At 41.8% G+C, this 27,606-nt stretch overlaps 1 protein-coding gene across 1 annotated transcript; it reads left to right on the forward strand.

Moving 5' to 3' along the window:
* Positions 1–1,728: 1,728 nt before the first annotated feature.
* On the forward strand, positions 1,729–27,606 carry NR2E1 (nuclear receptor subfamily 2 group E member 1). Its single transcript, XM_032781679.2, has 9 exons — positions 1,729–2,338; positions 7,236–7,381; positions 11,324–11,411; positions 13,821–14,056; positions 16,218–16,364; positions 21,554–21,650; positions 22,030–22,179; positions 22,437–22,542; positions 27,308–27,606. The coding sequence occupies exons 1-9, from the start codon at positions 2,314–2,316 to the stop codon at positions 27,468–27,470; spliced, it is 1,158 nt and encodes a 385-aa protein (XP_032637570.1). The 5' UTR covers positions 1,729–2,313; the 3' UTR covers positions 27,471–27,606.

Here is a 27,606-nt window from a genome sequence, read left to right on the forward strand (position 1 = left end):
CAAAGCTGCTCGGCGCTTTCAGTATCTGGTCTTGGATTCTACTGCACATCAAACCTAAAATCAAAAGGATTTCTGAGTGGATTCCCATGCCTAAACACACACCGTCCTCCCAACTTTTCTGGCAGATCCTTCTGCCTATTTGCCGCTTGATCAACAGTTTTCAGACACAGAAGGAAGGGCTTTTAAGTCACAATTTGAATCCATATATAGTTGCTAGGTTTAAACTCTGCTGCCTTGGTTTGCATTTCTCAGCTTCCTGCTTTCGTCCACACTAAATCTAGGTGCCTTTCTAGGTTCCTTATCCAGGGTTGGTGGGGTTTTGTGTGTCTTCCTCCCCTGCCTTCTTTAGTCTCCTTGCTAATCTGACTCGGTTTCACAATAATAAAGCTGTGGTCCCAAGTCAAATGCAAACTATTGACACTTTAACAAAAGTAGGTTTGATCATGCTGCAATCTGGGACTTTAGCTTGTGCTTTTCAGACTGCCCACTCAACCCCACATGTAAAATCGGGCTGCGAGCCCCAGAACAGCAGGTTTAGTGACTCTTCTGCACGTGTGACAATGCCAGCAGATCTCTGCTGGTTCCTTTCTACCCGTTTCTCGTGGGTTTCCCCAGACGGATCGGTACAGAAAGGCGTTGTGACCTGTTTGGTGTAATATAGATACCCACCGGTGGGGTAATAAGCTGGGGTTTGCATTCCTGCCACTAGAACCGGCAGAAATGAAGTAACCTGAATCACCTAAGGGGTTGATCACAAACAAAACTTTCCCCTTTCAAGCAAGGGATTTGCTCCAAAGCCTGGGGAATAAATACGCCATGACCAATTTGATACAGCCAGCGACCCCTCTCGTTCTGTCGTTAGGGAACTGTCGCAGATTTAATTGAATTTGCCGACTGCTGATACACAGACAGATCTGTGGCGCCCAGGGCTAAGAACAACCCCCTACAAGCAAGTAAAACCCTGTTAGAAGCCCTTTAAATCTCCCAGCGCCGATGGGATGATAGCCCAGGAGAAGGAATTAACTAAACCTCCAAACAAAACCACACACCTGGCAGAGGTTAACAGGATCTTGCGCAACAAACCGCTGCGAAAGCCTCCGATTTTGATTTAAACCAATATTCTCGTAACAGATCCGGAGAGGCCTGAGAATGATTCCTGCAGCCAGCCCCGCCCCCGGCCTTGGTAGCTGCGGGATGGACAGGTTCTCCGGCTTTAAAAATCGCTGGGCCTCCACCCACGCCACCAGCTGACTCCTCCTTCTCGGGCCTGGCTCTTGCCCATACATAAGGCCCAGTGCATAGCTGGCAAAGGATCGTCCGCTTACCTTGTGTTAGAGCCAAGTTTTATCCCCAGGGACGGGCCTTCAATTGACACTTGTATATTCAGAACGTGATCACACCTCTGTCATCAACGCGAGCCCCCCTCACCTGAACACGCACTTCACACTCCAGCCACTGGGCGGGGGCAATAAGGGGAAATCGGATTTTGAGAAAAGCCCAATCTCACTCGTAAAAACCCGCTTTTATTACAGGAGAGGCACAATACACACACAGCAAAGGGAAAATCAGCTTGGCAAACGCCTGTGTTTTCTATGGAAGCCGCTTGGGGGTTTATTAATATCATTAGCATTTAACCCACTCCCTGCCCAGCGCAGGGCTGACGTCACAGCCCTCCAGGAGTTGGCGGGGGGGAACCAAGGAGAAGCTACGTGGGCGAGGGGCGTCCTATTCCCCTCCCTGCTGCTGCCTGTCAGAGCTTCTCGGGGGATATTACAGGGGCTTCAGTCTGGAGCTCAAAGCACAAAGTCATCCAGTGTAATGAACTTCTGGAAACCTTTTCCTTTTTGTGCCATTCACTTTGTGAGAGCCAGAGACTGCCTCCTCTGACGCTTCTTCCCCCCCCCCCCATATTTTCCAGGCTGTGATCTCTCCTAGCTGCACTGAGGCACTCAGCACAGAATCCAGCTCACACATCCTACCTTCTCCTTTCATTGCTGCTGGTATTATTTTTCTTCTAGGACAATAATAGCGAGCCCCCGTCTAAACCATTTGGGTTCTCCTCGGCTCCGGGAAGGATTTTCTTGCAGCACCAACAAACCGCAGCAAACTTGTCTCTGTCTCAAGAAACCTTCTCAAGAAGCTACCAGAGCTAGGAAGAGACGCGAGGATGTGTCGATTCCCAACGGGCAAGGACTTCTGACTGCTTGGGAAACACCTGTCACTGAGAGAGAAAACCAAGAAAGGGGAGAACAGAGATCTCCCCAAAGCAGCAAGACTTTAGCCAGAGTTAGCGATTTCCAAAGGGATTCGAGCATGAGCAAACCGGCAGGATCAACAAGTGGGTAATATGTGGTGCAGGTTGCTAACTGCCTTTAGAAGAACTGCCCAGCCTGGGTGTTTTGCAAAAGCATGTTCTATTTCCATCTGTAGCGGCAGTTAATACACAGTCAGGCCCCAGATGGGATTTGGGGAGTTTAGGACAAGTTCTCGAAAAATGCTGGGTTTGTCATTTCCAACAGCTTGTTTTGATCGTACTGCTCTCTAATGAAATTTTGCTCCACTTTTGATGTCGAGCATGTCTGACATGCAGTTATACGTGCGGCGAGATAGTTATATTCCACTTGGAGGTGAGCATTTGTGTGGAGGTCTGCGTGATTTTGTGGGGGGGGGGCCGTGTTTGGTTTTAAAACAGCATTAAAGAGCTGAAACGTGCTGCTTCTCTCATGGTATTCACTCAACCTGTTTCTGCAGGACAATATTTTTATTTTGAAAAAGGGGTTTAAAACTCAGATCATTAAATTACATCGAATCGCATAAGCAACTCTGTTGAAAGAGGATTTAAATGCAATACTTTGCACACCATTTCCAGTCATACCAAATAATCCTGCAAAGAGGAAAGCAGAAACAACTTAAAAGTCACATTTCCCTTAATCCTAAATCCGTATACCTCATAACTGGGGAATGTAAAGTATGACTAACCGCTTTTGCGAAGAGCGGCTCAATCGGTCTAATCCCAACTGGCACTTTTGGAGTTTATAATATGGATGAAGTCAGTAACAAAAGAAAAAAATACGCAATCCAATTTAATGTGTGACAAGTGACTGACTGGACATTTATATGCCTTGCTATTTAATAGCACTGAGTAGAGCAGGATCATGGTGGTGTGGTGCAATTTAAATAGGAGTCTGAGAAGTGAGTGTACACGTGAGTTTGTGACAATAAGTACATAACTGCTACCTTCACACTCCCGCATGTACATCTAACTCACACATGATGCTTATCTTTGCCTCTAGCATTTATTATTTTGCCTCCGAATTCTCCTTTGTCCCTTGGAGGTTTGAATCCATCCAGGGAGAAGCCGCTGTTTTTGCTAGCTGCCTGGCTATTCTTGTTCGGAGTTTTGCCATTGTTGCTTAAATGTAGGGGTTTCTTTTGGAAAAGCGAGCGGGTGAAGTTGATTTCTATGTACAGGGAGTTGCGTTAAGTATTTTCCTACGGATAAATTAAGGCTTTTTTTTCTCCCTAAGAAACTTGATTTGTCACTAACAAAAGCCGAGCCAAAAAAAAATGAAGATGTAAGGACTTGATCTTGCATTTCTGGCGCACCCAAAACTCCCGCTGAAGTCCACATCCATGGGGAACTGGGTAGCAAAGGATGCGGGAGCGAAAGCAGCAAATTAAATAGTTTCCTGGCATATTTGTTTAAAGATAAGGATAAAATAAAACAGGGAGAGGGATGCAGGAAAAAAAGCCCCTTGTCCCTAAATATGTTTGAAGGGACAGAAAACATTTTGAGGGAGGGAAAACCCAACGCATCTAGAAGCTTAGTTCTGGACCGGCTGCCCCAGCGTTCTGTGCTTTTCACATTACTTTTCTCATTTCTGACACCATGAAATCAATAGCGCTTTGACTTCTGGCTCTGATGTTCCCTGGAGCCCATTCAAATAAAGCTTCTTACTTACTGGAGCTTTCCTCCAGCGAGAGCTGGCGGCACTGATGGCCGTTTGAAATAGATTTGTTCCCAGCTTCATCTCTTCCCACCAGCTCCTTTCCCAAAATCGGGCCAGATGTTCTGTTTCCTCTCTCCGTTTTGGGGAACAGGGAAGCAAACTACATTTTGATTAAAATCTAGGGCTATTTCTGTGGCCTTGATTCGCTTCGTGAAGCGCGGGACCATTGCATGGGGAACGGATGGCTTGTCCTATAAACGCACACGATGGTGGTTGTTGGTAAAGAAGGAAAAGAGCGGAGGAGAGCATCCCATGGTTTCAGGAAACCAACCATAATATTGTTACAGATGTGGTTAAAGGTTTGACAGGCGTCCACGCGGTTTCTTGGCCCTTTTTTCCAGTTGGTCTAATTTATAAGATTTTATCCAAGGGACAAGTTATAATTTAGAGAGCTCGGGAGAGATAGAGAGCTAGAGAGAAATCTGCTAAGTGTCCCCGGAGGGATGGGTGTTACCGTCCGCTGGAGCGGCTACAGGACTGCGGTCTGCGGCTGAAGACCTGAGGCAGGCTCAGACTGTGGTGACAGAATAGACCAGGGAGCTGCAGGCACGAGGTTTGTTTGGGGGGGGGGGGTTGTTTTGTTTGTTGTTTTTGTTTTTGCGGTGGCTTTTCTTCTTTGCCTGAGTCTGCAGTGTGGATCTTGCTCTACTTCCCCTCCAGTGAGTGTATAGTTATGTCAAACGTGATCTCTGCCTGGGTGGCAACAAGACCCCATCCCGCAGTCCCTCAAACCCAGACTAACTTCTTTCAACAGCCTCTGATGGTAATTACAGTAATCGAAGCTGCCATATATCTTTAAGCAATTATGACACACAAAAAGCTGCAAAGGACCCCCTGTCGAGGGATGTTAAAAACGGTTTCCCAGATCAACAAAATTCAATTTTCTTAAAGCTGGACTTCTGAGACCAAGCTCTGCTTCCTCAAAAGGGGGCTCTTTTAAACAGGAGGAATCAGTTATCTCATGACCCCGTGTCAGGTTAACATTTCTCTCTCGCTCGCTATTTTTTTTCTTTCTTTCATGAATTTTCTCATAACAACAGCCACGTCTACAATAGTCTGAGGGGCTCACACCCACTAAAGATGTTGATTAGTCGGAGGAGAGTCAGAATAATTGCAAAAGTGATCAGATGAGACGGACACAGTTGGGACTGGGAGAAGAAAGTTTAGTTAGGTCTTGAATGGAGGGTGGGGAAATTGACGGATAGAATTATATTTTACGTGAATAACTATACATCTGGCTGCAATTTGCATCACCATACGCCTTTTTTTATAATTTACAGCGGCAAATGCTGAATCTAGCATTATTTTATTAGCGCTAGGTCTAGAGGAGTTAAAATATTATTTTATCTTCTCTAGATCTGGTGAAATAAAATACAAAATAGAAACCGCACCGTAGTGAAACTACCTTTCACACCAAATAAAAGTCCCTCTCTAATGTTATACATATACTGCTACCCGATAAGAATTACTTATTTTCAAAAAAGAGAATAACCGCACTCCTTAATTTCACTGGTTCACTGCCTTGCTGTGGTTGAAAACAAAGTTCGGGTTTATTTGGAGCGGGAAGCAACGATTTATCTGCAAGCTCCAGCCAGGGGGAAGAAAGTCTGTGATTTGCATAGCTAAAATCAAACTCCAAAGTGCCTGTGAACTCTGCATTTCGTTTGGCGGTGGCATTACATACAAGGAGATGGCACAGATGCATGTATAATTTCACTCTTTTCTTCAGTGTGTGTGTGTGTATGTGTATGTGTGTAAATCTATCGGTGGATGCTGAAGCTGAAGGCGGTGGGGGTAGCCGAGTGCTCGCCCCTGTTGGCATTATGTGATATCCGAATTCCCAGGCTACTCTTTTTGACGGGTCACTGGTGACCCAATAGGCAGGTGGCAAGGAGGGCTTGTAATTACACAATTCCAGAAATCATTCCTTGTCCCCAAACCCTCCTCCTACCTGCAGATGCAGAGGCACAATTTACGTTACAGGCTTTGGGGGAGAGGTGCGGGGGGGGGGGGTGGCTTTCCTAGCTGGACTTGTTATTAACTGCGTAAAAGTTTTCTATTCTTTAACCCCTCTACCCTCCCTCCTCAGCCCCCTCCCTTCCCCAGTCCCTAACCTAATCCCCATTCCTCTAGCAGTGTTGTATATAGCAGCTGTCGAGTTTCATTTAGGGGAGAAGCTGGCAGCTTGTGCTGATTGGAGGCAGTCAAACGAGTTTCAATGGGGAAAATCATTAAGTTAACACTTTATCTAATGTCCCTAGTGTCTATCAGGAGGCATTGTTTCAGAGCCTCCGGATAAACATGTCTGAAAGCATCCTGGGCTCCTAAATTCTCTAGGGAGCAGGAGAGACTTCTCTGAATCCAGCTCCCAACCCCCTCCCCCATCCCTCTTCCACCCCAACCCCCCACCACACTTAAGACACTCTTACTGAGCTAATTCAAAGCAAAGCGAATTGCTATAAACCAAATCGGCCAGGTTTTTCATACCCAGGTTTTGTGAGAGAGCTGCACCTTTAGCTTGAGTTACTTCGGGGGGTTGAGGGGAAGGAGACTGTTTGAACGGATGCTAACGAAAAGAAAAGAAAAGAGCTGCTCGGTTTTGTGGTGCGTTCATTGAAATGGGGTTTAATAAGCTCTATAAATTTTATGTGACTCAGTGCATTTGCAATTACAGTAAAAGTCGCTGAAAAGTAAACATAATTCAGACTGATAGATAGAAAGAAACAAACCAGACATTTCAAATATGTTTGGCAGTACATAAACTGCACTTTCCCACAGTTAATGCAGAAAGTTTTGCTTAAATGTTAGGGTAATGGGAAACACATCCAAGTTAATGGCGGGAACAAACCCAACTGGAAGCTATTTTTGCGACTTGGTTCTCTCCACTCCCTACCCACGGAACGTAGCTTTCTCCCTATTTGAAGAACACTACGGATCCAGCAAAAACTTTTCTCTCCTAGCAGGAAGGTTTTTGCTATTGCTGCTGCTGTAATGTTTCGTTGCAAAAATGGGTCTTGGCGATTATAGAAGATTCAAATAAATGTAGCGGTGCATGAATAATTCTCATTGTAGAAAACTGACACTTGCTCAAGGAAAAGAAGGTTGCCTATAAAATCACTTCATTATTTGCTTTTATCGCAGCTCTGGTGCTAATCCCTTCAGAGGTCAGATTGCTTAGTTCTCTCTCTCCCTCTCCCCCCGCTCCCTCTGCCTCTGCTTTTTCAGGTCGTATATTAGACATCCCTTGTAAAGTGTGTGGGGACCGCAGCTCCGGCAAGCACTATGGGGTTTACGCTTGCGATGGATGCTCAGGATTTTTCAAACGAAGCATCAGGAGGAACAGGACGTACGTCTGCAAATCTGGAAATCAGGTAATAGTGACAGCACCGGCTCATTCCCCTTCCGCTTCCAAAGAGTTATTTATTGTACTGTCGCTCCAGACTTCCCCTCTGTCATGCCGAAATATGGATCAAAATCTAATATGCTTCCTGCCAACTGGATGTCATCGCAGCCTAATACATTCTGGAAATGGGAGCGGGGAGAGATACTAGATTTTGTCTGTAATAGATTTAAGCAGCTCGGAATGTTTGCTAAACGTTTTAAGGATATTCACATTTTAGCAGGATGTTTAATGCAAGCTTCTTCCGGACACGTATTATAATGGAATAGGAGACAACTTCCTGGGGGGATTTAAACAGCAAATCAAAAATCAGAGTTCATGCTTCAGGACGTGCGGTGGTCAGGAAGAAATGCCTTCCCCATCCACTGCATTGTGGAGGAGTTTCGCCAGATATACTGACCACTGAACGGTCTCTGAAGCATTAGGTATTGGATTGAGGTAGGATAACGGATTTCATGGACCAAGAATCTGCTTCCACAGGTCAGATCTTTCCTCTCAAAGCAAGAGGATTTCAAAATTAGAGTAAATTGTTATGTGTCAATTAACACAATGTATATTAGCATTAGGTTGGGCAGTTTTCCAGGGCCAATCCCCAGTCTCCAGGTGTTCAGATTACTCTCTGGTTGTGCACATATGTGGAAGTGTCTAGGTACATAACTACTCCGTTCAGCAGCACAGAGACAAAATAGATTCAAACGATAAACCAATTTACCGTAACGACAGTGACATAAATTGGTGTGGCCTTCTCTTGCTACAGGTTCTGTTTGTCCTCGCTACATCACGGTGCAGGTCAGACCCACTCTGCGTACTCCTACCGAGCTTATTGAAGCAGAAGAGAGGGCAGAGACTCGCAAATATTTTAAGACAATGTTCTGACATAAACTTTGCTATTAAAACATAACCAAGTCGGAGAACAATCAACCCCCCAGCTTTTGATTTCTGTCTCCCCTACCGCTAGCCCTTCATTAAAATAAAAGCGCAGTTATGGAGAGGGAGGGGGGTGAATGGAGGAGCTGATGAGTTCAAGCCAAGCCAATACCATAGTTACAGGGAAGATTTCTTGAAAACAAAACTCCCCCTCCCCTGCGCCCGCCCATCTCACTGGAAAAGACGTTTGCACAAAGTTTTTGAACAAGCTTCTCTCGCTAGAGTTTCTTTTCCAGGTCACTATGAAACTTAGGACAGTAAAAAGTGCAGCTCCCACCGACTATCTAATAAATGCCTATTATAATAAAAGAGACAAGGCGGGTGAAGTAGTATCTTTTACTGGACCGACTTCTGTTAGTGCAAGAGATACGCTTTCAAGCTCCGCAGAGTTCTTCAGAACAGTGCAGCTCCAAAGTTTGTCTTTTTCACCAACAGAAGTTGGCCTGATAAAAGATATGACCTCACCCACCTTGTGATCTTTAATTTCCTGGGACCAAAAGGCTACACCAACGCTGCAAATATATGATAATAAAGGCAATTAGTAGATTCAAGTAGAGGGTTAATTGCCTGTGTGGTAAATAGAATAAGGAGTGGTGGAAAATAATCTGACGGCATTTACTATCATACTTGAAGGATTAGCGCTAGGAAAATGAATCGAGGTTTCCCCTTTCCGGAGTATTTGAACTGTTCACTCACTGCGGACAATAATTTTCACTTTACACCGTGCTCCTTGTCTCCTGTGTGTGTTTATAAACACGATCCTGCAGTCCTGTCTCAGGCGAATTCCCACCGATTTCACTGTGAACTGTGCCAGAGGAAGGACAGCAGTGAATCAACATACAACTATATAGTGCATCCACAAGGGTGCTGTGTAACTTGTGGTACCTCCACTCACCCTCACACATTTAAAGATCGGCTAATATGTAACAGTAAAAAGGGGAAAGGCTGTCAAGTCAAAAGGCGGATGGCAAAGAGAATATTGAAATAAATTGATCCGATAGTATCAGCTTTCTACTTCTACAACAGAACCGTGCAGGGAGAGTAAATCGATTTTTCCGAAGCAGCTACCAGTCATCCTTCCTCATATCAATATTGCCTTAGGTGTCCTCTGCTTCTGTTCAGTGGATGGTGTCGGAAGGTGTTTTAGGTGGGAAGCTCCTTTGTTTGAGTGCACTTTGAAGAGCTAGAGAAGAGAGAGCGTCTATCCGGGGCCGAACCTAAGTAACTGAAGTCTATGGGTATTTCGCGCTCTACTGCAGTGGGAGATGGAAACCCCCATAGGAGTCCGGAATAAGTTTCGCTTTGCAACCTTACTTCTGTGAAAGGCGAGTTTCCATTGACCGACGAAAAATGTAAATTCTACAGGGTCTCGGCAGGTGCGAACTGGTTTCCAGCTCACACCGCAAGTCAGAACTGCAGAGTTACAGCCAAATTGTTTCTGAACAATTAACACCAACAATTTATACCAGGCCCCCACCTCTCTGAGAAGGGGGTTTCCTTCATTGTCATGTCTCACAGGGCACCGGAGGCGTGAGGGTACGGCAGTATAACCACACATGGTATCTGGAGTTAGTACCACAGGATAAGGGGCAGACTGAAAAAATGACCATTAGCTTTTGCTTGCATAAGTCAAGTTATCTGAGGCTCCGGGGCTAAATGAACATAGCCGATGCTAGAGTATAAACACAGACACAGACAGACAGACAGACACACATTGTGTCTGGTTCAGGACCTTTTTTTAGAATTCTGAAATCTGTCACCAACATTTACATTTATTTACAAAATCCACCCACCTCCGTCTTGCCCCATCTTCTTAAGGTCTCCATGTCCGCTACTTCAGTATCGGCTGAATTTTGACTCTGTGGCTGAATATTTCCGGCTTACTGAGCCGATGGCTGCACGTGACTTTCTGGGACTGTGCTTGTCTCTGAGTCTATACTACTCCTCTTCGGACAGGGGCTCCTGCTGCACCTGCAGGCCTGGGGAGCTATGTTATTCCGGGGCGCAGCTGGAGCCTCTAGGGGTGGGGAGCTGTCTAAGGTGCTGAAATAGATTTGTCCATAACCACCTGCCCACTCATTTGTTAGGGGCCAAATCCTGTTCGTTTTACTCACTCCAGTAGCCCCATCGAGTCAGATGCTAATCTTACTTACACCGATGGAAATCTTTGGTAACTCCATTTGGAGTCACTGTAGAGTGACTCCGGTTTTCCCTCTACGTGACTGAGACCAGATTCTGCTTTATTGATTTCACCGGGGCTGCCTCCAGGAATGAGGCCAACAGGATTTGGTCCCTTACGCCTCGTTGCACCCTACATGCACACCAGTATAAGCCTCGATATAGTCCCCCAGGAAGGAACCCCTCTGTGATTAAATCGGATTCATGGACTCACACCCGCCTAACGAGCCCTTTCTTCCGTTCCTCACCGGGACGCTTCGGCACATGTACAGTCTCCTGTTCATTTGTCTGTTTCTGTAGAAGTAACTCCTTTCTGAAGCGAATAAATCCTGCAAACCCGAACGAGTCTACCTCCTAGCTAGCCCTGTCCTCTCCAAGTACAGACTGCGCTGACCAAGGGTCCAAGTCTGAGCTGCTTGCTCAGGCCAAACTCCTATTTGGCGTCGCTGGGCGTTTCGCCCAAGTAAGGACCGTGCACACAGGTGACCCAGGGAAGGTTATGCAGTGTAAATACACAGGGCCATACGGTGGCATGCGGTTAAAAGCAGAACTCCCCACTGGTTTCGGGCTGCTGTTCCGCTTGGAAAATCGTTGGCACCATACATCGCTCCGTTCACAAATCCTTCCTAGGAGGACCACAAGCAGAAAGGGCACAAGCCACGTGCTAAGGGTGGGGGGGGAGGGAGAGTACTCCCTAATGTTGTGATCACTGAGCAGGTTCTTAGCTGCCCCGCCGTTCGCTCATCAGTTTCCTACCCCATACCTTGTGCAAGCCCATCTCTTAACGAAAGGAGTTTCTCTGTTTTAGGGAGGTTGCCCCGTGGATAAAACACACAGGAATCAATGCAGGGCGTGTCGACTGAAGAAATGCTTGGAAGTCAACATGAACAAAGACGGTATTTGCACATCCTTTTACCCTTCTCCTTTTGGCTGAGTAGTATGAACCAGGCGTCGCATGTATGGAAAAAACGCACCGTAATGCAACTACCTGGAACCCATGGCCCGTAATATTTCCTCCCAGCTGCCCTCCACCTGTCGGCAAAATTCCCCCTTCCCTTCCACCGTCCCAGGCTCAGCTCAATGACCCCTTCCTGCCAATGAGCAATTAACGCCCAGCCCCGGCACCGACGCTTCCAGCCTGACCCAAAACAACACCGCCACTGCCTTTAGCCCTCCTGCCCCCACCCCGCCCATGCACCCTATCGGAGCCGATTCCTTCCCATCGGAACAGTCTGTTATTTAACTATGTACAACAGACCCAAAGCCAGTGCCGGGCAAATTGTTTGCGTTGGTGACAAAAGCAACTAACATAGTGAAACAAGTGCAATGAAACCACCAATTAATGTATTTCAGCCAAATCCAGCCCTTGGCGTGGATCCATTCGAGTTAGCGGAGCTATGCCAGGGATGGATTTGACCCACAGTGTCCAGATTCACCGTTTGGTAAGGAGCTGCAGGATTTTTGTGCAGGGAACAGAAGTGTCATATCGCTCCGAGTAATAATGACCCAGTTATTCCACACCCCTAAGCTTTGATCAGGTTAGACACAATCCAGTCCCTTGTTTTAATGTCTCAATCAGATAAAATAATAATAAATAATAATAATTAATAATAACAAAGGTCGTTCTATAACAATTGAACGAAGTGTAGGCAGTGGGTGAATCCTTCAGCTTATTGAAGGCGAGGGGAGTTTTGCCACTGCCATCAGTGGAGACAGGAATCCATTGCTTTATTCAGAGAATGAAGACCCTTGCTGTTAAAATGAGCCCTTCACCTTAGCTTTTCTGAGATGCAACTATAAATAATAGAATTAAGAATCACTTAAACTCTCAATTAAAGTCGTCACTTGGAAGCCGCGCGGCCTCTCACAGGTCCGCAAACTGTGAGCTGTAAAATTTCCCTATACAATAAACAATATGATGAGCCACAAACGTCTTTGTGGAGGAAACAGTAGCCCGAAACAATAAAGATTTTTTCAATTGATAATTCACCAGCAGTCAGCCTGGCTTGGCATTCATTCAATATACTCGTGTGCAACCGTCTACTGTCTTCTAGTGCCCAACACATCTTTTAACACATTTCGGTCCGAAACAAGGAAAGTGAAATCCTGGCTCCCGGGAAGTCCCGGGCAAAGCTCCGCTTAACCTCGATGGGGTCAGGATTTCATACTTGTTTTATTAGCACGTGACCGTACGTTGAAGATGCCGAGATAGCGAGATTTCCTGATGCACTTGCCACAGTTATTGACATAAATCTTCTCAACTTGAATTCGATTCCGATCCTATGGAGACCAGCAGCAGAGTTTAATCAGGCAAACACTCCAAGTGACTCATTAGGTTGAAACTCTTATCGAGTCTTGACCATTTCCTATTATAATTCTGAATTAAACTTGTTTAATTTTTGGTGTTTTTTTGTTTGTTTTTGTTTTTTTCTGTTGGACGGGTTCTAGTGCCTGCCAGAGTTAGTCTGGAAAGTATTGTGTTGTCACTGCTGACTAGAGTTGCCAACCCTCCAGGATGGCCCTGGAGCCTCCAGCAATTAAAAATTAATCTTTAATTAAATATTATGTCATGTGATGAAACCTCCAGGAACACATGCAGCCAAAATTGGCAAACCTATTGCTGATGGGACAGGCAAATATTTCCTTGCAGATTCACTAGAGCTATCCCATAAAATCCCAGGCAACAAAATTTAGGCAAGGCTAATGCATCGCTGAGTTCAGATTACAAAACTGAACCTGTATTTCAGACACTTCCTGGGGAATAGCACAATCAAAGTTGTGGAATATCGTGACCTAGTAAAACAGAACTTTCGCATCCTACTGATTTGCTCCTCAACATAATATGACCCAGTAACTACTTACCACGCAACCCACAGAGAACCTCACAACAATCCTAAACTAGATGTCGCAGGAAAAGAAAATCAGGGCTATAAAATGCCTATTGCCACTAAATGAATAATATTGTCATGCTGAAGAGATGACTACTCCATCTATAAATGAAATCCAGACAAACTTTCAGATAACTATTTTAATTGGTTTTTGGGAAAAAATCTGGAGGTTCATGCTGCATTTTAAGGCCAACCATCTAATATTAGGCACTGAAAGTAATGATATGGTATGCAATATCAGGCACTTAATTCTGCATGCACCATTAAATAACCGAGGACAATGAAGTATAGTAAGTCAGTGAAGCCCTGTTCCAAAGTCCTTTGCAGTTAGTGGGAGTCTTTCCATTGATTTCAATGGGCTTTGGGATCAGACCGCAATTGGGTAATACATTCACTCAATGAGCCCTTTATTCCCAGCTGTGCAACACGAAAGAGGTCCAAGAACATCCACAATAAGGAAGCAAGTCGCGCTGTATTTCAGAGGACACAAGGAAGAAAATGGAGCTACACCTCACTTTCCCTCAGCAGCTTTACCTGCTCCGGCCTTCTTTACTGCTGTCACGCAGCTGGAACCCCACAATCTAGAGCTGGCTGCTGTATCTACGACCCCCGAGCGGCAGACGTTGGTGGGCCTGGCACAACCAACTCCAAAGGTCAGAGTTGCTTTCTGTGTTCTAATCTGTGAGAGTGTTCAGAGATTATGGCCAAAATATTAGAACCTGAAATCAGGGGTTGGCAAGTCTTGATTTAGAGCTGGGGTTAAGTGTCTCCAGAGGGTGTGTTTGTGTGAGATCCAGTCATTTCTATAGTAGAATACAAATCCAGACCTGCTACTATGAAGTGCAAATGCTCCTGTTGATTTTAAGGAGAATTTTGTTTGAATAAGAACTTTATGATTGGCCCCCTCAATACTTAAAAAACTATTTTGGTGGCGAATAAAAGACTGATTGTCTGTAAGTTAAAATCATTCTTGCTATATGGAGATAAATACACACCAATCCATTTTAGACAGAAGCACACACCATTTGTGAGCTGTTATAGTGTATGTATACATATGCATTCCCTGGAAAGACCTACATACAGTGGAACAGTTCATAGACACTGCCACCTGCAGACTACCCGCCAACCTACATGTTTCAATCATGGACACAGTATTATGAAAATAACCCAAGATTGGAGAATCATCGACTTTCTGGACAATAAAAGGCCCAGATCCGTAATGATTGAGCCCATAATGCACTGTAATGTACTGAGCAAATTATCGCAGCCTATCCAAATATCTAGTAATTTATATTTTTATTTCTGGACTTTGACATTTAATAAGCAGCATAGGAAATTGCTGTCATAAACTTTGTGGATGAGGTTTATCTATGAGTTATTTAAATTGATAACTTAAATATTTTCATGCCCTCCTTTCCAAAATATTCATAAGCACATTTGTATTTACAGTAACAAATTACATAAAAATTGTTGTAAATCAACCTGGTCTATTGCTTGGTGAAACCCACTTGCTTGTAACAATCATATTTCTATTTTTTTAAATGTAAATTCAAAAATATTAAACCAGAAATTATTTAGAAAGAAAATTCATTTTACTCTGTGCTTTCTGCAAACCACTTAAGCACGTTTAAATCCAATTGAATTCAATGGGACTTAAGCATCTGACTAAGGCTAAGCATGTGCTTTGAGGAATAGGAATAGACTGCTGAATCTGGGTGTGAATTAAGGGTAACAATATAAAATACTGATTCAAAAAATTATATATAATCTATATATCTGCTCTAGAAAGCAGAGAACGCTGAATAAAGTGGTGAGACAGGGACCTAGAATCAAGCTACATTTTTAATATTGTTAGAATTTATGTCCACCATACTGTGATCTTATGCTTATATGATCCCATTCATCCCCACGGATAGCATAGCAAATAACCTGCTTTATAAAGGACCCACAGAAGCCAACGGAAGTTTTGCTATTAATTTCAGTGGATGCAGGATGCGATTGCTTCAGTTATCTATATACAGGAATGACTAGTGAAGTGCAGGCATATCTGAGGTGAATAAAGAGGGCAGGGCTTAGCAGCCAGCGGTCTCACTCCTAGTTTTTGTTTTATGTTTATGTCCCTGAAAGCTCATGTTTCAGGGTTTCAGCCTGCCACCTGCAGAGGATTCTCCCTTGCCCTTGCCCCAATTTATACAGTTGTTTGTTTGGGTGGTTTAGTTTTGTAGTTTATTTTATTTTTTGTTTTTATCTCCTTCCTCTGAAGCATCAGAGATGCTTATGGCTGGAGATGGGATATTGACGGGTGGATCAGGACTCAGAAGTGGCAAAGAGCATTCTCTCTCTAAGGTTCTTGGCTGACTAGTTCTTGCTCACATGCTCAGGGGGTTGGTTCTTGGTCACATGCTCAAAGTCTAATGGGTTACCATATGCTGGGTTAGGAAGGAATTTTTATAAGCTGAGAAGGTTAGACTGGCAGTGATCTTGGGAGGGGTGGGTTACCTTCCTCTGCAACATGTGCATGTGGGTCATTTGCCAGGATTATCTGGGAATATCTCACTTAATCATTTCCCTACCCTTGCAGGGGCTTCAGGCATCTCAGTCCCTCCTATTCTCTGCCCGTGGCACATAATAGTCTAGTCTTCTGGAGGCTGTGATATTTTGGTCTCATGTTAGTTGCTGGGTTTAGTGCATGAGTGGTGGCCTGGGATAAACAAGAGGTCAGAAAAGATGATCTGGTGGTTCCTTCCAACCTTAAACTCTACAGGTATCTCAGTCACTTTTTATTATTATTCCTTGTTTTACTTTTTATATTAGTATCCACACGAAGTCAATGGTACACCTATGTACCTCTATGAAGTGGCCACTGAATCTGTTTGTGAATCTGCCGCCAGGCTTCTCTTTATGAGTATCAAATGGGCCAAGAGCGTTCCAGCCTTTTCCACTCTGTCGTTACAAGATCAGGTAAGACTTATATAATGAGTAATTGTCCTTAGCCTCACAACCATATTAAAGATGGTTCACAAAATTCAGATCTAGATCAGATTTTTCACTCCCCAAAGGTATTGGCCCCTGTAGTTTTTGATCTGGCCCATCTCTAAAATAATATATTGTTTTAACAGCAATTTTCATCAGTCTGAAAAGGATATTTTATAGTGAAACTCAGATAGGAAATATTTCCACAAAAATCAGGAAATAGATGTTGCTATAAGACAAATATTATGAGAGGCAGCATGTTGCAGAACACCAGGCTGGAAGTCAGGAGACCAGGGATGAAATCCTGGCCCCAGTGAAGTCAATGGCAAAGCTCGCACTGACTTCAATAGGCCTAAAAGTTCACCGCCAAGATCTATTCCTGGCTCTTCCCTTCACATTCTGTCTGAACTTTTGCAAGTCATTTAATCACTGTCTGCCTCAGTTTCTCCAATTGCAAACTGAGTATACTGGTATTTATTCTCCCTTGTAAAGTGCTTTGAACTCTCTGGATGAAAAGTGCACTTTCAGTAAACATTTTTACCATTTAATCTTACTAGCGTACACTGGCCAAATGGGTCTCTGTGTCACACTGACTTGAATGAAGTTATTCCACATTTACACTGATCTGACTTAGAGCAGAATTCAGCCTACTCTTTTTTTCCCTCCTAATTAAAATCCTCCTTAATTTGTCTTGTTTTGCTCTGTGACAACTTGCCTTTGCCTCAAGTGATTTGTGAGTGAACCATAATAACTAAAGCAATTTTGTAATGACTTAATTTATTTAATATAATGCATTAGTTCTGAAAAGTAATCAGACAATAATAAAAGGAAAAAACTACACAAAGCCCTAACCACAAAAATGTATCTAATATTTTGATATCAGTGTGTTTAATTTTGCAATACAATAACTAGAAAGAAAAAAGTCATATCTTAAATATTACAACTAATTGTATTAGTCTGTGGTATGTTAGTGTAAGTACATAAACAAATGCATATGGTGAGCAGAAAAAGATTTTGAGGATGACAATAGAGTTTTCTACCTAAATAGTTGTCACATGTAGCACAAAAAGACATTTGCTTAGACAAACTGAAAGGTCCTTTTTCTAGAGCCAGTCCCAGATTTTGAGAGCCCTTTTGTGAGGTTAGATATGTGGGGCCTCATTCACCTCCCTCTATGTATTGTCACCAGCAAATCAGGTATCTATAAAGTGACCAGATAGCAAGTGTGAAAAATCGGGACGGGGGTGGAGGGTAATAGGCAATTATATAAGATAAAGTCCCAAATATTGGGACTGTCCCTATAAAACCGGGACATCTGGTCATCCTAGGTATATATATTCAGGACCACTGGATGAGAGGGATCTTAAAGAGGCAGCAGAGCTGGCATAAGCCAAAGGCTTAACAGTCAACAGGGAACAACTGACAGGAAGATAATGGGAGTGGGCCCAGTTCATCAGTTACTCCTGTGGATCGGGAAGCTGGATCAGGCTTATGAAGGAGCTGCAGAATCGGACCTAAAGTGTACTTTATTACACAGACATCATGGGAAATGGTTTTGCTTTGAAAACTACTTCCATTTCAAAGAAAACAATCTCTGTCATAATGCCACAACAACCAAATTCAGCCATGGACTATTCACATCAACAGCAGTTGCATCCACCTAGGCCAGGGCTCAATTTGGTCTAACATGTAAAAATTCCCAAGAGATCATCCCCCCAGGAAGAATGGGGTGAAGAGAGTGGGAAGGAGGAAACATCTACATCTTTCAAGAGAGAGGCCCATCAATACAGTAGAAATGGCTAATGCACATTCCATATCATTGAACGTTTCCCATTAAACTCCTCACAAAAATCTGTTTATCTGGTCATCTTAAATGATCCAGCAACATAGCTTACATTTGAAATGAAAGGCAAGCGTTAGTGAATTGTAACGTCAGTTGAATCTGTTTTAAAGTTCAAACAACATCAACTTCACCATTCTTCCCTCCAGGTTGTAAAGATGGGACTGAGTTGTAAAGTTTAGAGCAGGATCCAAATTTCCGAGAGGTTCAGATATGGAACTATGGGTTGAACCTCTCTCTAGCATGATTCCTCAGCTTCCTTTCACATTCAGGAGAATCTCAAAGGAAATAACTCTTGTTTTAATAGCCTTATTCCACTGTTAGAGAATCAGACAGATGATCCTTACAGTAGTACTACTGTTCAATTTCATTTGATTGTAGCACAGATAAAAATGTCTGCATTTCCTCTGCGTGTCTTTTGACATTCAACTGAAGAGTCTAAATCTTTTCCTAGGATCTGCTTTTGTTTTGGGCACCTCTAGAAAAATTAAAACATTACAATTCTACAACTGTCACTTTTCTGTCTTGAAAAATGTGGAACCCCATCTGTTGACAAAACACAAGCAATCAATAGCAGGTTATCCTTATCGATAGTGCCTGATTCTGAAACAGAAGTAGGTTCTTTAGAAAACCTGGGATTTTCTAGTTCCTTTGAGGAATGAAGGCCATTTATAAACCCTCACTACGGTCAGCATGAGCTATTCCAACTGGAGGCTTTAAAGACATTAATAGGAATGAGGAGAGCCTTAGTGGTGTTGGAGGAGAAAGTTCCTTTAATTTCTAAAGTCTTCTGACTTTAACTGCATCTTGTTGATATAAATCTAGGAATCATTGTTCATTGCTGTCTGCATGAACAAGTCACAAAAAGTTTTACAAAAGCCAATTAATACTTAAGAATCAGTTTATTTATACCACATAGAAACCCGCATATCTAAATGAAATATCAGTTCTCTATAAGGCACAAGGAATGGCTGGTTAGTAGTCTTCAGTGTAATGTAAGTTCTGTTTCTCTCACCAGAAACCTGAGATGGATATGGTACTTCAGATAATTTCATATCACTGGGCAGTTTGTTACTATAAAAGCCAATGCAATTAATTAAAACCCATATTATGTGCAGAGAGACACATTTACATTTCAGTCACAATTTCTTTATTAGAGTTGAATAAAAGCTCTGCAAAGTCTAAATAGATGGTACAGAAAGGTAACTGATGTCATGATGGTCATAGTTCTGGAATGCAGTGGTGGTGTGGCCATGTTGGTCCCAGGATATTAAAGGGACAAAGTGAGTGAGGTAATACCTTTTTAGGTCAAGTAAAAGATATTACCTCATCCACAGTGCTTAATTTGTGCCAGGGCTGAGCCCTGGCACCTCTAGGCTTGGCAGGTCATAGCCCTGGCACCTCTGGGCTTGCAGCATCAGTTATGAATGTAAAAAAATTGCTTGAGCCCCGGCATCTCTTTCAGTACAAATTAAGCACTGCTCACCCACCTTGTCTCTCTAGTAGCACTGTAATGACTTGACTCTGGGAGAGCTCTCTCTGAATCTAATTAAAACAATATGGCTTAAAACACTGGGTATTAAAAATTAGAACTTAGATAAGAAATTTCCAATTATTGGATGATTTCAGTGCAACTGAAATGCATCTCTTAAAATTCAGATGTGTAAGAATAACAAAATTCTATTGAAAGGATTCTGTTTTATAAAGAGACATTATACTCAACAGTTCCAAAATGTATTCTTCCCTTGTTCCCAGTATACTCTACGTTTCCAAAATCCATGTAGTGTTTTCTCAGCAAAATCTTTGACCAACACTATAAGTCTAAGTGTGTGTTATCCTGAGTCTTGAGAATGGGACCCCTTCTCTTTTCCTGCCAACTGCATAACATCAGTAAAACTTCTTTGCAACTGCTCCTGAAGTCTTAGGGTGACAGTAGCAGCCACAGGCCCTTATGTAATGTCTCCCTTCTTTGTAGGGGTTTTGGGTAATGTATCATCATAATCATAGGGCCACCAGCCAATCCTTCCTGAGCCTAGTCCTGCTCTGCTCACAAAGTCACCTCCACCTTGTTGTGGACCACAAAGAGGCATCGAGTCCCAACTGTGTGTGCTCTCTGTGGTGTGCCCCTCAAACCATGCCATGGAACTGATGAGATTCAGCTGGATATAGGGCCCCTCTATGTCCATGCAAAGGAGGTGGGCTAAGCCAAAGTGTCACATGTGCACTTAAATTATTCTTTGCTGGCTTTGTCACTGTAAATCCTAAAGACCCTAATTTTCCTCTCATGCCTACCAGTGTATTTGTACTTAAATCAAATCAATGGGATTGCCTCAATGAAAACAGAAAAGGGAAGTGGGCACAGAGTTCGCTACTCAGCCCTCACAAGAAAAAAAAAATCTACAAAAACAAATTAGGGTGGAAAGATTATGGAGAGCAAACAATAGCACTGGCTGCAATATCTGGATCCAAATCAGAGAGGCCCCAACCTCCACAGGTGTTTGGCTGTGGAGTTGGGGTTCATCCCTTGTTGAAGAGGGACAATCCAAGATGTTTGGACCCAGATTCGAACTTCCCTAAAGTTAAGTGACATTCTAGAGTTTGGATTTGTGACTTACTCTAAAGTAACCAGATTTCTGTGTCCAGCTTTCAAGGGCTCTTTTCAGCAAAAGTAGGAAAGCATAAGATTTTAATATACCTTGATATTGTCTTTTAACCGACCATAGATTTGTTTAACCAACAGTGGATTAAATGTAAAGAAGAGGATGCCTGTCATTGTGTAGTAATGCTTTGAATGGACACTATCCAAAGGTGCCAGTTCAGGCCACCACCTAGTAATCCACTCATTTCACAAACCACATGTTTTCAGGGTAAAAAAGTCTAATAGTACAGAAATTATTAAAACAACTATCCGGCAACCATTCTGCTCTCAATACACATGTCTATTGACACTGAGGAGGAGAAGAGAGCACTTATTGAGCAAGCCTGCTTTTGAAAAATATGAGTAGATATTTATGAAGAGTGTAAGCTCTTTGGGGCAGGGACTGTCTCTCTCCCTCTTTATGTTTGCACAGCACCTAGCACAATGGGCCATGAGTGAGAGTGGGGACTCTAGGTTCTCCAGTAATACAAATAATTAATACTAGTAATATTTCTTCCAGGGATATTCTTATCCATATACACCTCATCAAAAAGATAAGGAAGAGCTAAAATATTCACAGGGGAAATACAAAGGCGGACACTTAAAGCAGTTTTTAAAGTAACAGAAATTTACATATTGAAAATGTTTATAATCTATAAATTATACACCATGTTATATTGTACATCTATTGTATGGCAGCTGATGCTTTTGGAAGATGCTTGGAGAGAACTGTTTGTTCTAGGAATAGCACAATGGGCCATTCCAGTTGATGCTAACACTCTACTGGCTGTATCTGGTAAGAATTGCACAATTTAATGACTTTGTTATAGAAATTACCATAAAAATACATTACTGAAAAAAGAACAACATGTAAAGAATAACAAATTCCCGCTGAACAATAGAGCATACCTGTCATTTATAAATCTATATTTAAATGCAAATAATGTTGTTTTGTTGTATTCATGACTGCTTGCATTGTCATTTAAATGCAAATTACTGTGTTTGTTATCATCCAAGAGAAGATTTTATATTAACTTTCATACAATATAGTCAGTTTACATGGAATCGGATATCTAAGAGTGACAATTGAATAGATATCGATAGAGGATTGTGTCAGAAATCGATATACATTAATGCCTTAATAAAAAATATTTTTTCATATGTTTCTATTCTAGGCATGAATGGTGACAATACAGATTCTCAGAAGCTGAATAAAATTATTTCAGAAATACAGGCTTTACAGGAGGTTGTGGCTAGATTTAGACAACTTCGGCTAGATGCTACTGAATTTGCCTGTCTCAAATGCATTGTCACTTTTAAAGCTGGTAAGCAGAAATAATCTCTTGTTTTTCGATAACTAGCCATTTCGCTGGTTAGCTACTTCAAAGTCTATACTGTCATTTTAAAACAGATGTGATAAAATCAGCTAATTGGTTTTCTGCTGTTGAATTCTGATAGGCAGTGTTACACTTTAAATATTAAAAATTAAATGTTTAAAAATGCATTTTTATTTCTACATTAAATCTTAAATATTTTGACCTTCTTAAGAGTCCACCTGACTAGTTACTGATCTGCTTTCCAGTACCTACACACAGTGGTTCTGAACTGAGAAGTTTTCGAAATGCTGCCGCCATTGCAGCTCTTCAGGATGAAGCTCAGCTCACTCTGAACAGTTACATCCACACCAGGTGATCAATATTTTCTTTGAATACTTTTTTCAAACACTCTGGGTGAAATCCTGACCTCAGTGAAATCAATGGCAAACGTCCATTGAGTTCAGTGGAGCCAGGATTTCATACCATCTTCACAGTGACTGTATGCCTATAGTAGAACTTGGGTTATCCAAATGGAATGGGGAACATGGAATGTATTCAAATAAGTGGGAAAATGAAAAAAAGGAGTTTTTCATGGTATGTGATACCTAAAAAGGAACATAATACATTCAGAAAACTGGAGATTTTGCATGTCTTTTACTGTATTTAATAGCAACAAACATCACATACAGTGCTTTAAATTTTAGAATCTCAAAATCTTTTATTGTATTATTCCCATTTTTCAGATAAGGAAATGGAGGCAGTGACTTGTCCAAGACCATAGTGTGAGTCATGGCAGAGCTGGAAATAGAAACACTCAGATCTTGTGACTCCTAGCTCAGTGTCATCTTAATCAGGATGATGAGAATAATAGTTTATATGGAAAACTTCATTTCAATCTTGTTCAGTATAAAACATGAGATACAGAAACCTTTTATACCAACTATAAAAGCTGTAGTCGCCACCTGGTGAAACTAACAAGGGTGAAACCGGGAATGTGTGAAATGTATTATGCAGAAAACCTCTGTTATTCTCACTATGTGAGCAGTTGTCTTAATGTGACCACACTTTAGAGCACCATGCTTTGAATACTTTTTAAAACTATCCTCCAGCCCTGAACCACAAGGGTTAGGAGGACTACTGCCAAAGCAACTCACTAGGCAATTGGGTGGGGAAGAAAGGAGACAGAGGAAGGGTGTGCTTTGCATCTCATTCAATAGTGACTCCTTCAGTCATTTCAGGAGCTATGGGTGATGAGCTCTGAAAGGCATGTTGTCCAGTCCTTAGCTAGAAATAAATTGGCTGTAATGCAAGGTCCTGGAGCAGGGGGAACTTGAGTAGAAGCACAACGGTGGGGGAGAAGGGGGAATCCTCAGGGTTCCATCGTGGACATGGAGGTGCACCAAAAAAAAAAAAAAGGTCTAACCTCCAGTCTGTGCATCTCCATTGACCCATTCTTTTGTCACCTACCCTCATCTGTCCCTTCCAAAATGTCAGCTTGAAATATTAATTGAACTTTTTAGCTAGATTCTGTCTAGCGTCATAGATCAGATGTACTTCCCTCAATATCACCAAACTGCCTCTTCTTAAATGAGTATTCTGAAAAGGGACAACACTTAGACTCATTGCTATCAACCTGGGTCTCCTCCCACATTTGTAACCTTGAATTTTAAATGTTGTCAATTAATGTTAAATCAGTAAAGCTAAGAATATAATAAACCAAACTTAGTTTTCAGGTTCAAGCCTCAAGGTCACTTAGAAAATTTAATTTAGCAGAGGACTCTAGATGACACTTTGAATTATAGGACCAAACTTTTTTAAAAGAGAAAAATGATTAGTTAAGCAAACAGGCATACAATTACCATTTACACAATACTACAATTATACTCGCATTCAAAGATAGAATGGTGTATCAATAGACGATCAGTCCACTGACAAACAGATAAAGTACAGCCTTATCTTATAACCTAATAGTATCCTTTTGGCGTTAGCTGGAGCATCATCCAATTTAAAAGGCTATTACTTATATAACCCAGGATAATACTAATTAACATTAAACCTATCCATTACCTTAGTCACATTTCCTTCACCTCTACATAGGTTCTTCACATTACACATTACTTAAATTAACATTTGCACCAATGTTCTTTCCATACTAACAATGTTCATAGCATTTTAGTAAAACATTCCTAATTCTCAAAAATGCTAATTAAAAACCATTCCAAAACCAGTTCTAACCAAAACATAGCACAATATAACCCTAGGTCACGTCCTTGCTAACTTCAATTTTCCCATCTTACTGTCCAACTTTTACTCACACTAACAAACTCAATTTCCTATACTCCTCTATACTTAGCCTAATTAAAGCCAAAGCCTAATTTCTCTTTATTTCTTGACCTAACCCATTTTATAGGCTACAACTTCCACCAACAACTTTTGTCCTTTGGCACAATGGAACTCTGTACAATAAGGGTAAAGCCTGCCTGTGTGGGAGACAGGGCTTTCTCGCAGGCCAACCCAAGACCGTCATACGAACTTTCCCAAAAACTAAGGACCATCACAAATCTCATCACCTTCCGCTCCATGCGCTAGGCACATTTCTTTGACTTTGCCTTCTCTAACAAACACATAGCAACATGTCTGTGTGTGTATATGTTATGTAACATTTAAATACAAAATCCAAAACAAAATACTCCATTGCACACACTTCTCCCCAGTGAGAAGATGAGAGAACACACACATACCATGACAGACATTAGTCATATTGCTTAACACACACAAATACTATGGTGATGAGCATGGTATAAGAACCTATATAGAATAAAATAAAATCTCCAGTAGAGAATGTAATTCAGTGATCTGAGAGTTACATGTGTGAAGCCGGATGACAATGTACTCCTAGGGGAAACACCCCCCGCATCAGCACCAAATACTGCTGTAACTAGCCTTGAAAGGATTAGGTTTTTAATCAATATCGGTAAATATCCATTTCACTGTACACACACAAACCGATGAAAAAATATTTCCATTGATAATAATCAACATTTACACATAGGCAAAAGTAAGAACAATGCTGCTTGAGAACTTATCAAAGTTTGACTTAGGGATGTTTACTTTGTATGTTGACCTCAGCTCCCAGAATTCCGTGCAACTGTGAAAATTTAAGTATATTAAAATAAAAAATGCTTACAAACAAACATTAATATAATCAATGAAATTGTAGGGGAAAAAATGAATTCTGCCAAGCCTAGCTATAACCTATACTGAAGTTCCACCACCAACTGCATTTATTTTGCAAATCTAAGGACATTTAAAAAATTGCCTTCTTTTAAAAACGATGTTCACTGGCAGAAATCTTTGATGTCATTGGTTTAGACTATAGATAGAATCCTTCACTGCAGATGTGAGCAAACAAAAATACCAGCCAGTTCTGTCCAGTACATACTAAAAAACAAAAAAGCAGCAGCTGTGTGGCATGCTCTTCCCACCCCCATTGAAGCCCCTTCACATGAATAGTGTGCCATTGGAGCTCAATGGGAGGTAGGGTTACATGGCCAGCTAGTGGGAGAAGAAGCCAGGAAGCGGCTGCTTTACATGACAGGGTCCTCTTTCCAAACTCAGCTTTCCCAGTGGTAAGCACTCTGGAAGTCCTCTAACTTACAGTTTTACACCAGTATAACTATTTACATCAGTGATTTACACTGGTGTGAGAGGAGAATACTGCCTTGTGAGAACCAACAAATGGGTTGTGAGAACAGGCATGAACTGAGGATCTACAGTCTCATGGTTCTGGAGTGATCCATGTCTGAGGTAAACATAAGGCACAGAGCAGTGGAACCAAGAGGCTGCCTGTCAGCAGAGATGCTAAAGCAATATGTACTACAGACTAGATAGATAGTACTTTTCCACTGGTATTTGTGCAAGAATGGAATGCTGAGTTCTGCACCACAAGGGTAAAAAGCAGTGAATGACTATACACTGTAAATAAATCTTGCAGTCTAAATAAAGGCAGCAATTAGGAACAGCATAATTCCCCTCCACAAGTTTTAGGCATATCAAAGTCTTTGCTACTTTTCTGGAAAGGTGGACATGCAAAAAATATTGTTGGCAGTGTTTGATGGAGCTAGGACCCATCATATGAGGATATTCTCTTTTGTCTATGCAATAGCCTTGGAATGTCTTAGAAGTTTCCATTGTATGTTGACATATTTTCATAAAAATGTTGGAAATTTTGTAGGTGAAAGCCTAGCCCCATTGAAGTCAATGAGAAAACTCCATTGACTTCAGAGTCAGGATTTCATCCTGTATTTTTATTATGTGACATGTGAAGAAAGAGGCCTGATTTTGCTCTCATTCTAGTTTTACCTGAGTGCAAGTCCTTTGATTTCAGTGAGGTGACTCCTGATTTACATTAGTGAAAGTGATAGAAGATCAGAGAATCGGGTTCCAAATGTTTCTGATAGTGGTCCTGATTCTCCTTTTACTTACAGCAGTGCAAAATCCAGAGTAATACCTCCAAAGTCAGCAGAGTTACACTGGTGAAAAATCAGCACCAGCAAGATCAGAATCAGGCCCATATTGTTTTCATCTTTAAAAGTTGGGAAGAATTCTGTGGCTAACAAGGATGGAAAATAGCCTTTTATAGATGTATATTTTCAGGGGGAATGAAATGTTGCTTCTCACTCAGAATTTTGTATTCAAAATGTCAATTATTAAAAGTGACACTGCACTCAAACATCTGCAGCATACTGGGTAGATTGAATTTCCAATCCAATAAACCCAGTTTATTTAACATGGGCCAAATTCTTCTGAGTTACACCCAATTCAAGGTTATTGTTTGAGGTGTAAGTCAGGGCAGAGTTTGGCCTTCTATAAGTTATTCATCTGAGAGATCAAACAAAATGGCCAAACAACAAATGTGGAAACAGTGGCCCAAAGCCTGCTTACCTCACTCATGTCAGCATTCCCATTAAAGTCAACATATCTACTTTTATGAGAAGGCAAATAGGATTTCACCCAGCCAGAACCAAACCCTACAATTTGCTTAATTTTGGTTTTGTTGCTCATTAAGGTAAGTGATTTTGCTGTTTGGAGAAACGTATGACACCTCAGTAACATTCTTTGTCATTTTGTATTCTAGGTACCCCACACAACCCTGCCGTTTTGGAAAACTCTTATTGCTTTTGCCAGCTTTACGTTCAATTAGTCCCTCTACAATAGAAGAAGTGTTTTTTAAAAAAACCATTGGGAATGTGCCAATTACAAGACTGCTTTCAGATATGTACAAATCCAGTGATATATAAACCACCTTAAAAACAATCAATCAAGACGGACAGTTTGATAAGAACTTATCTATGGAGAATAAGCCTCAACTAACAAAATCTACAGGAAGTATAAGCCTGGGAATGTTTAACTTTTAAATTCATTGAGAAATTTTAA

This window comes from Chelonoidis abingdonii, chromosome 3 (assembly GCF_003597395.2).
Source record: "Chelonoidis abingdonii isolate Lonesome George chromosome 3, CheloAbing_2.0, whole genome shotgun sequence".
NCBI classification, from domain to species: domain Eukaryota; kingdom Metazoa; phylum Chordata; order Testudines; family Testudinidae; genus Chelonoidis; species Chelonoidis abingdonii.

Excerpts from the sequence above, each read along its gene's own strand:
- NR2E1 (XM_032781679.2), top strand. The coding sequence starts at position 2,314 with ATGAGCAAACCGGCAGGATCAACAA. Across the intron at positions 22,180-22,436 it reads CATTGTCACTTTTAAAGCTG|TACCTACACACAGTGGTTCT; the intron begins GTAAGCAGAAAT and ends TCTGCTTTCCAG. Across the intron at positions 22,543-27,307 it reads AACAGTTACATCCACACCAG|GTACCCCACACAACCCTGCC; the intron begins GTGATCAATATT and ends TTTGTATTCTAG.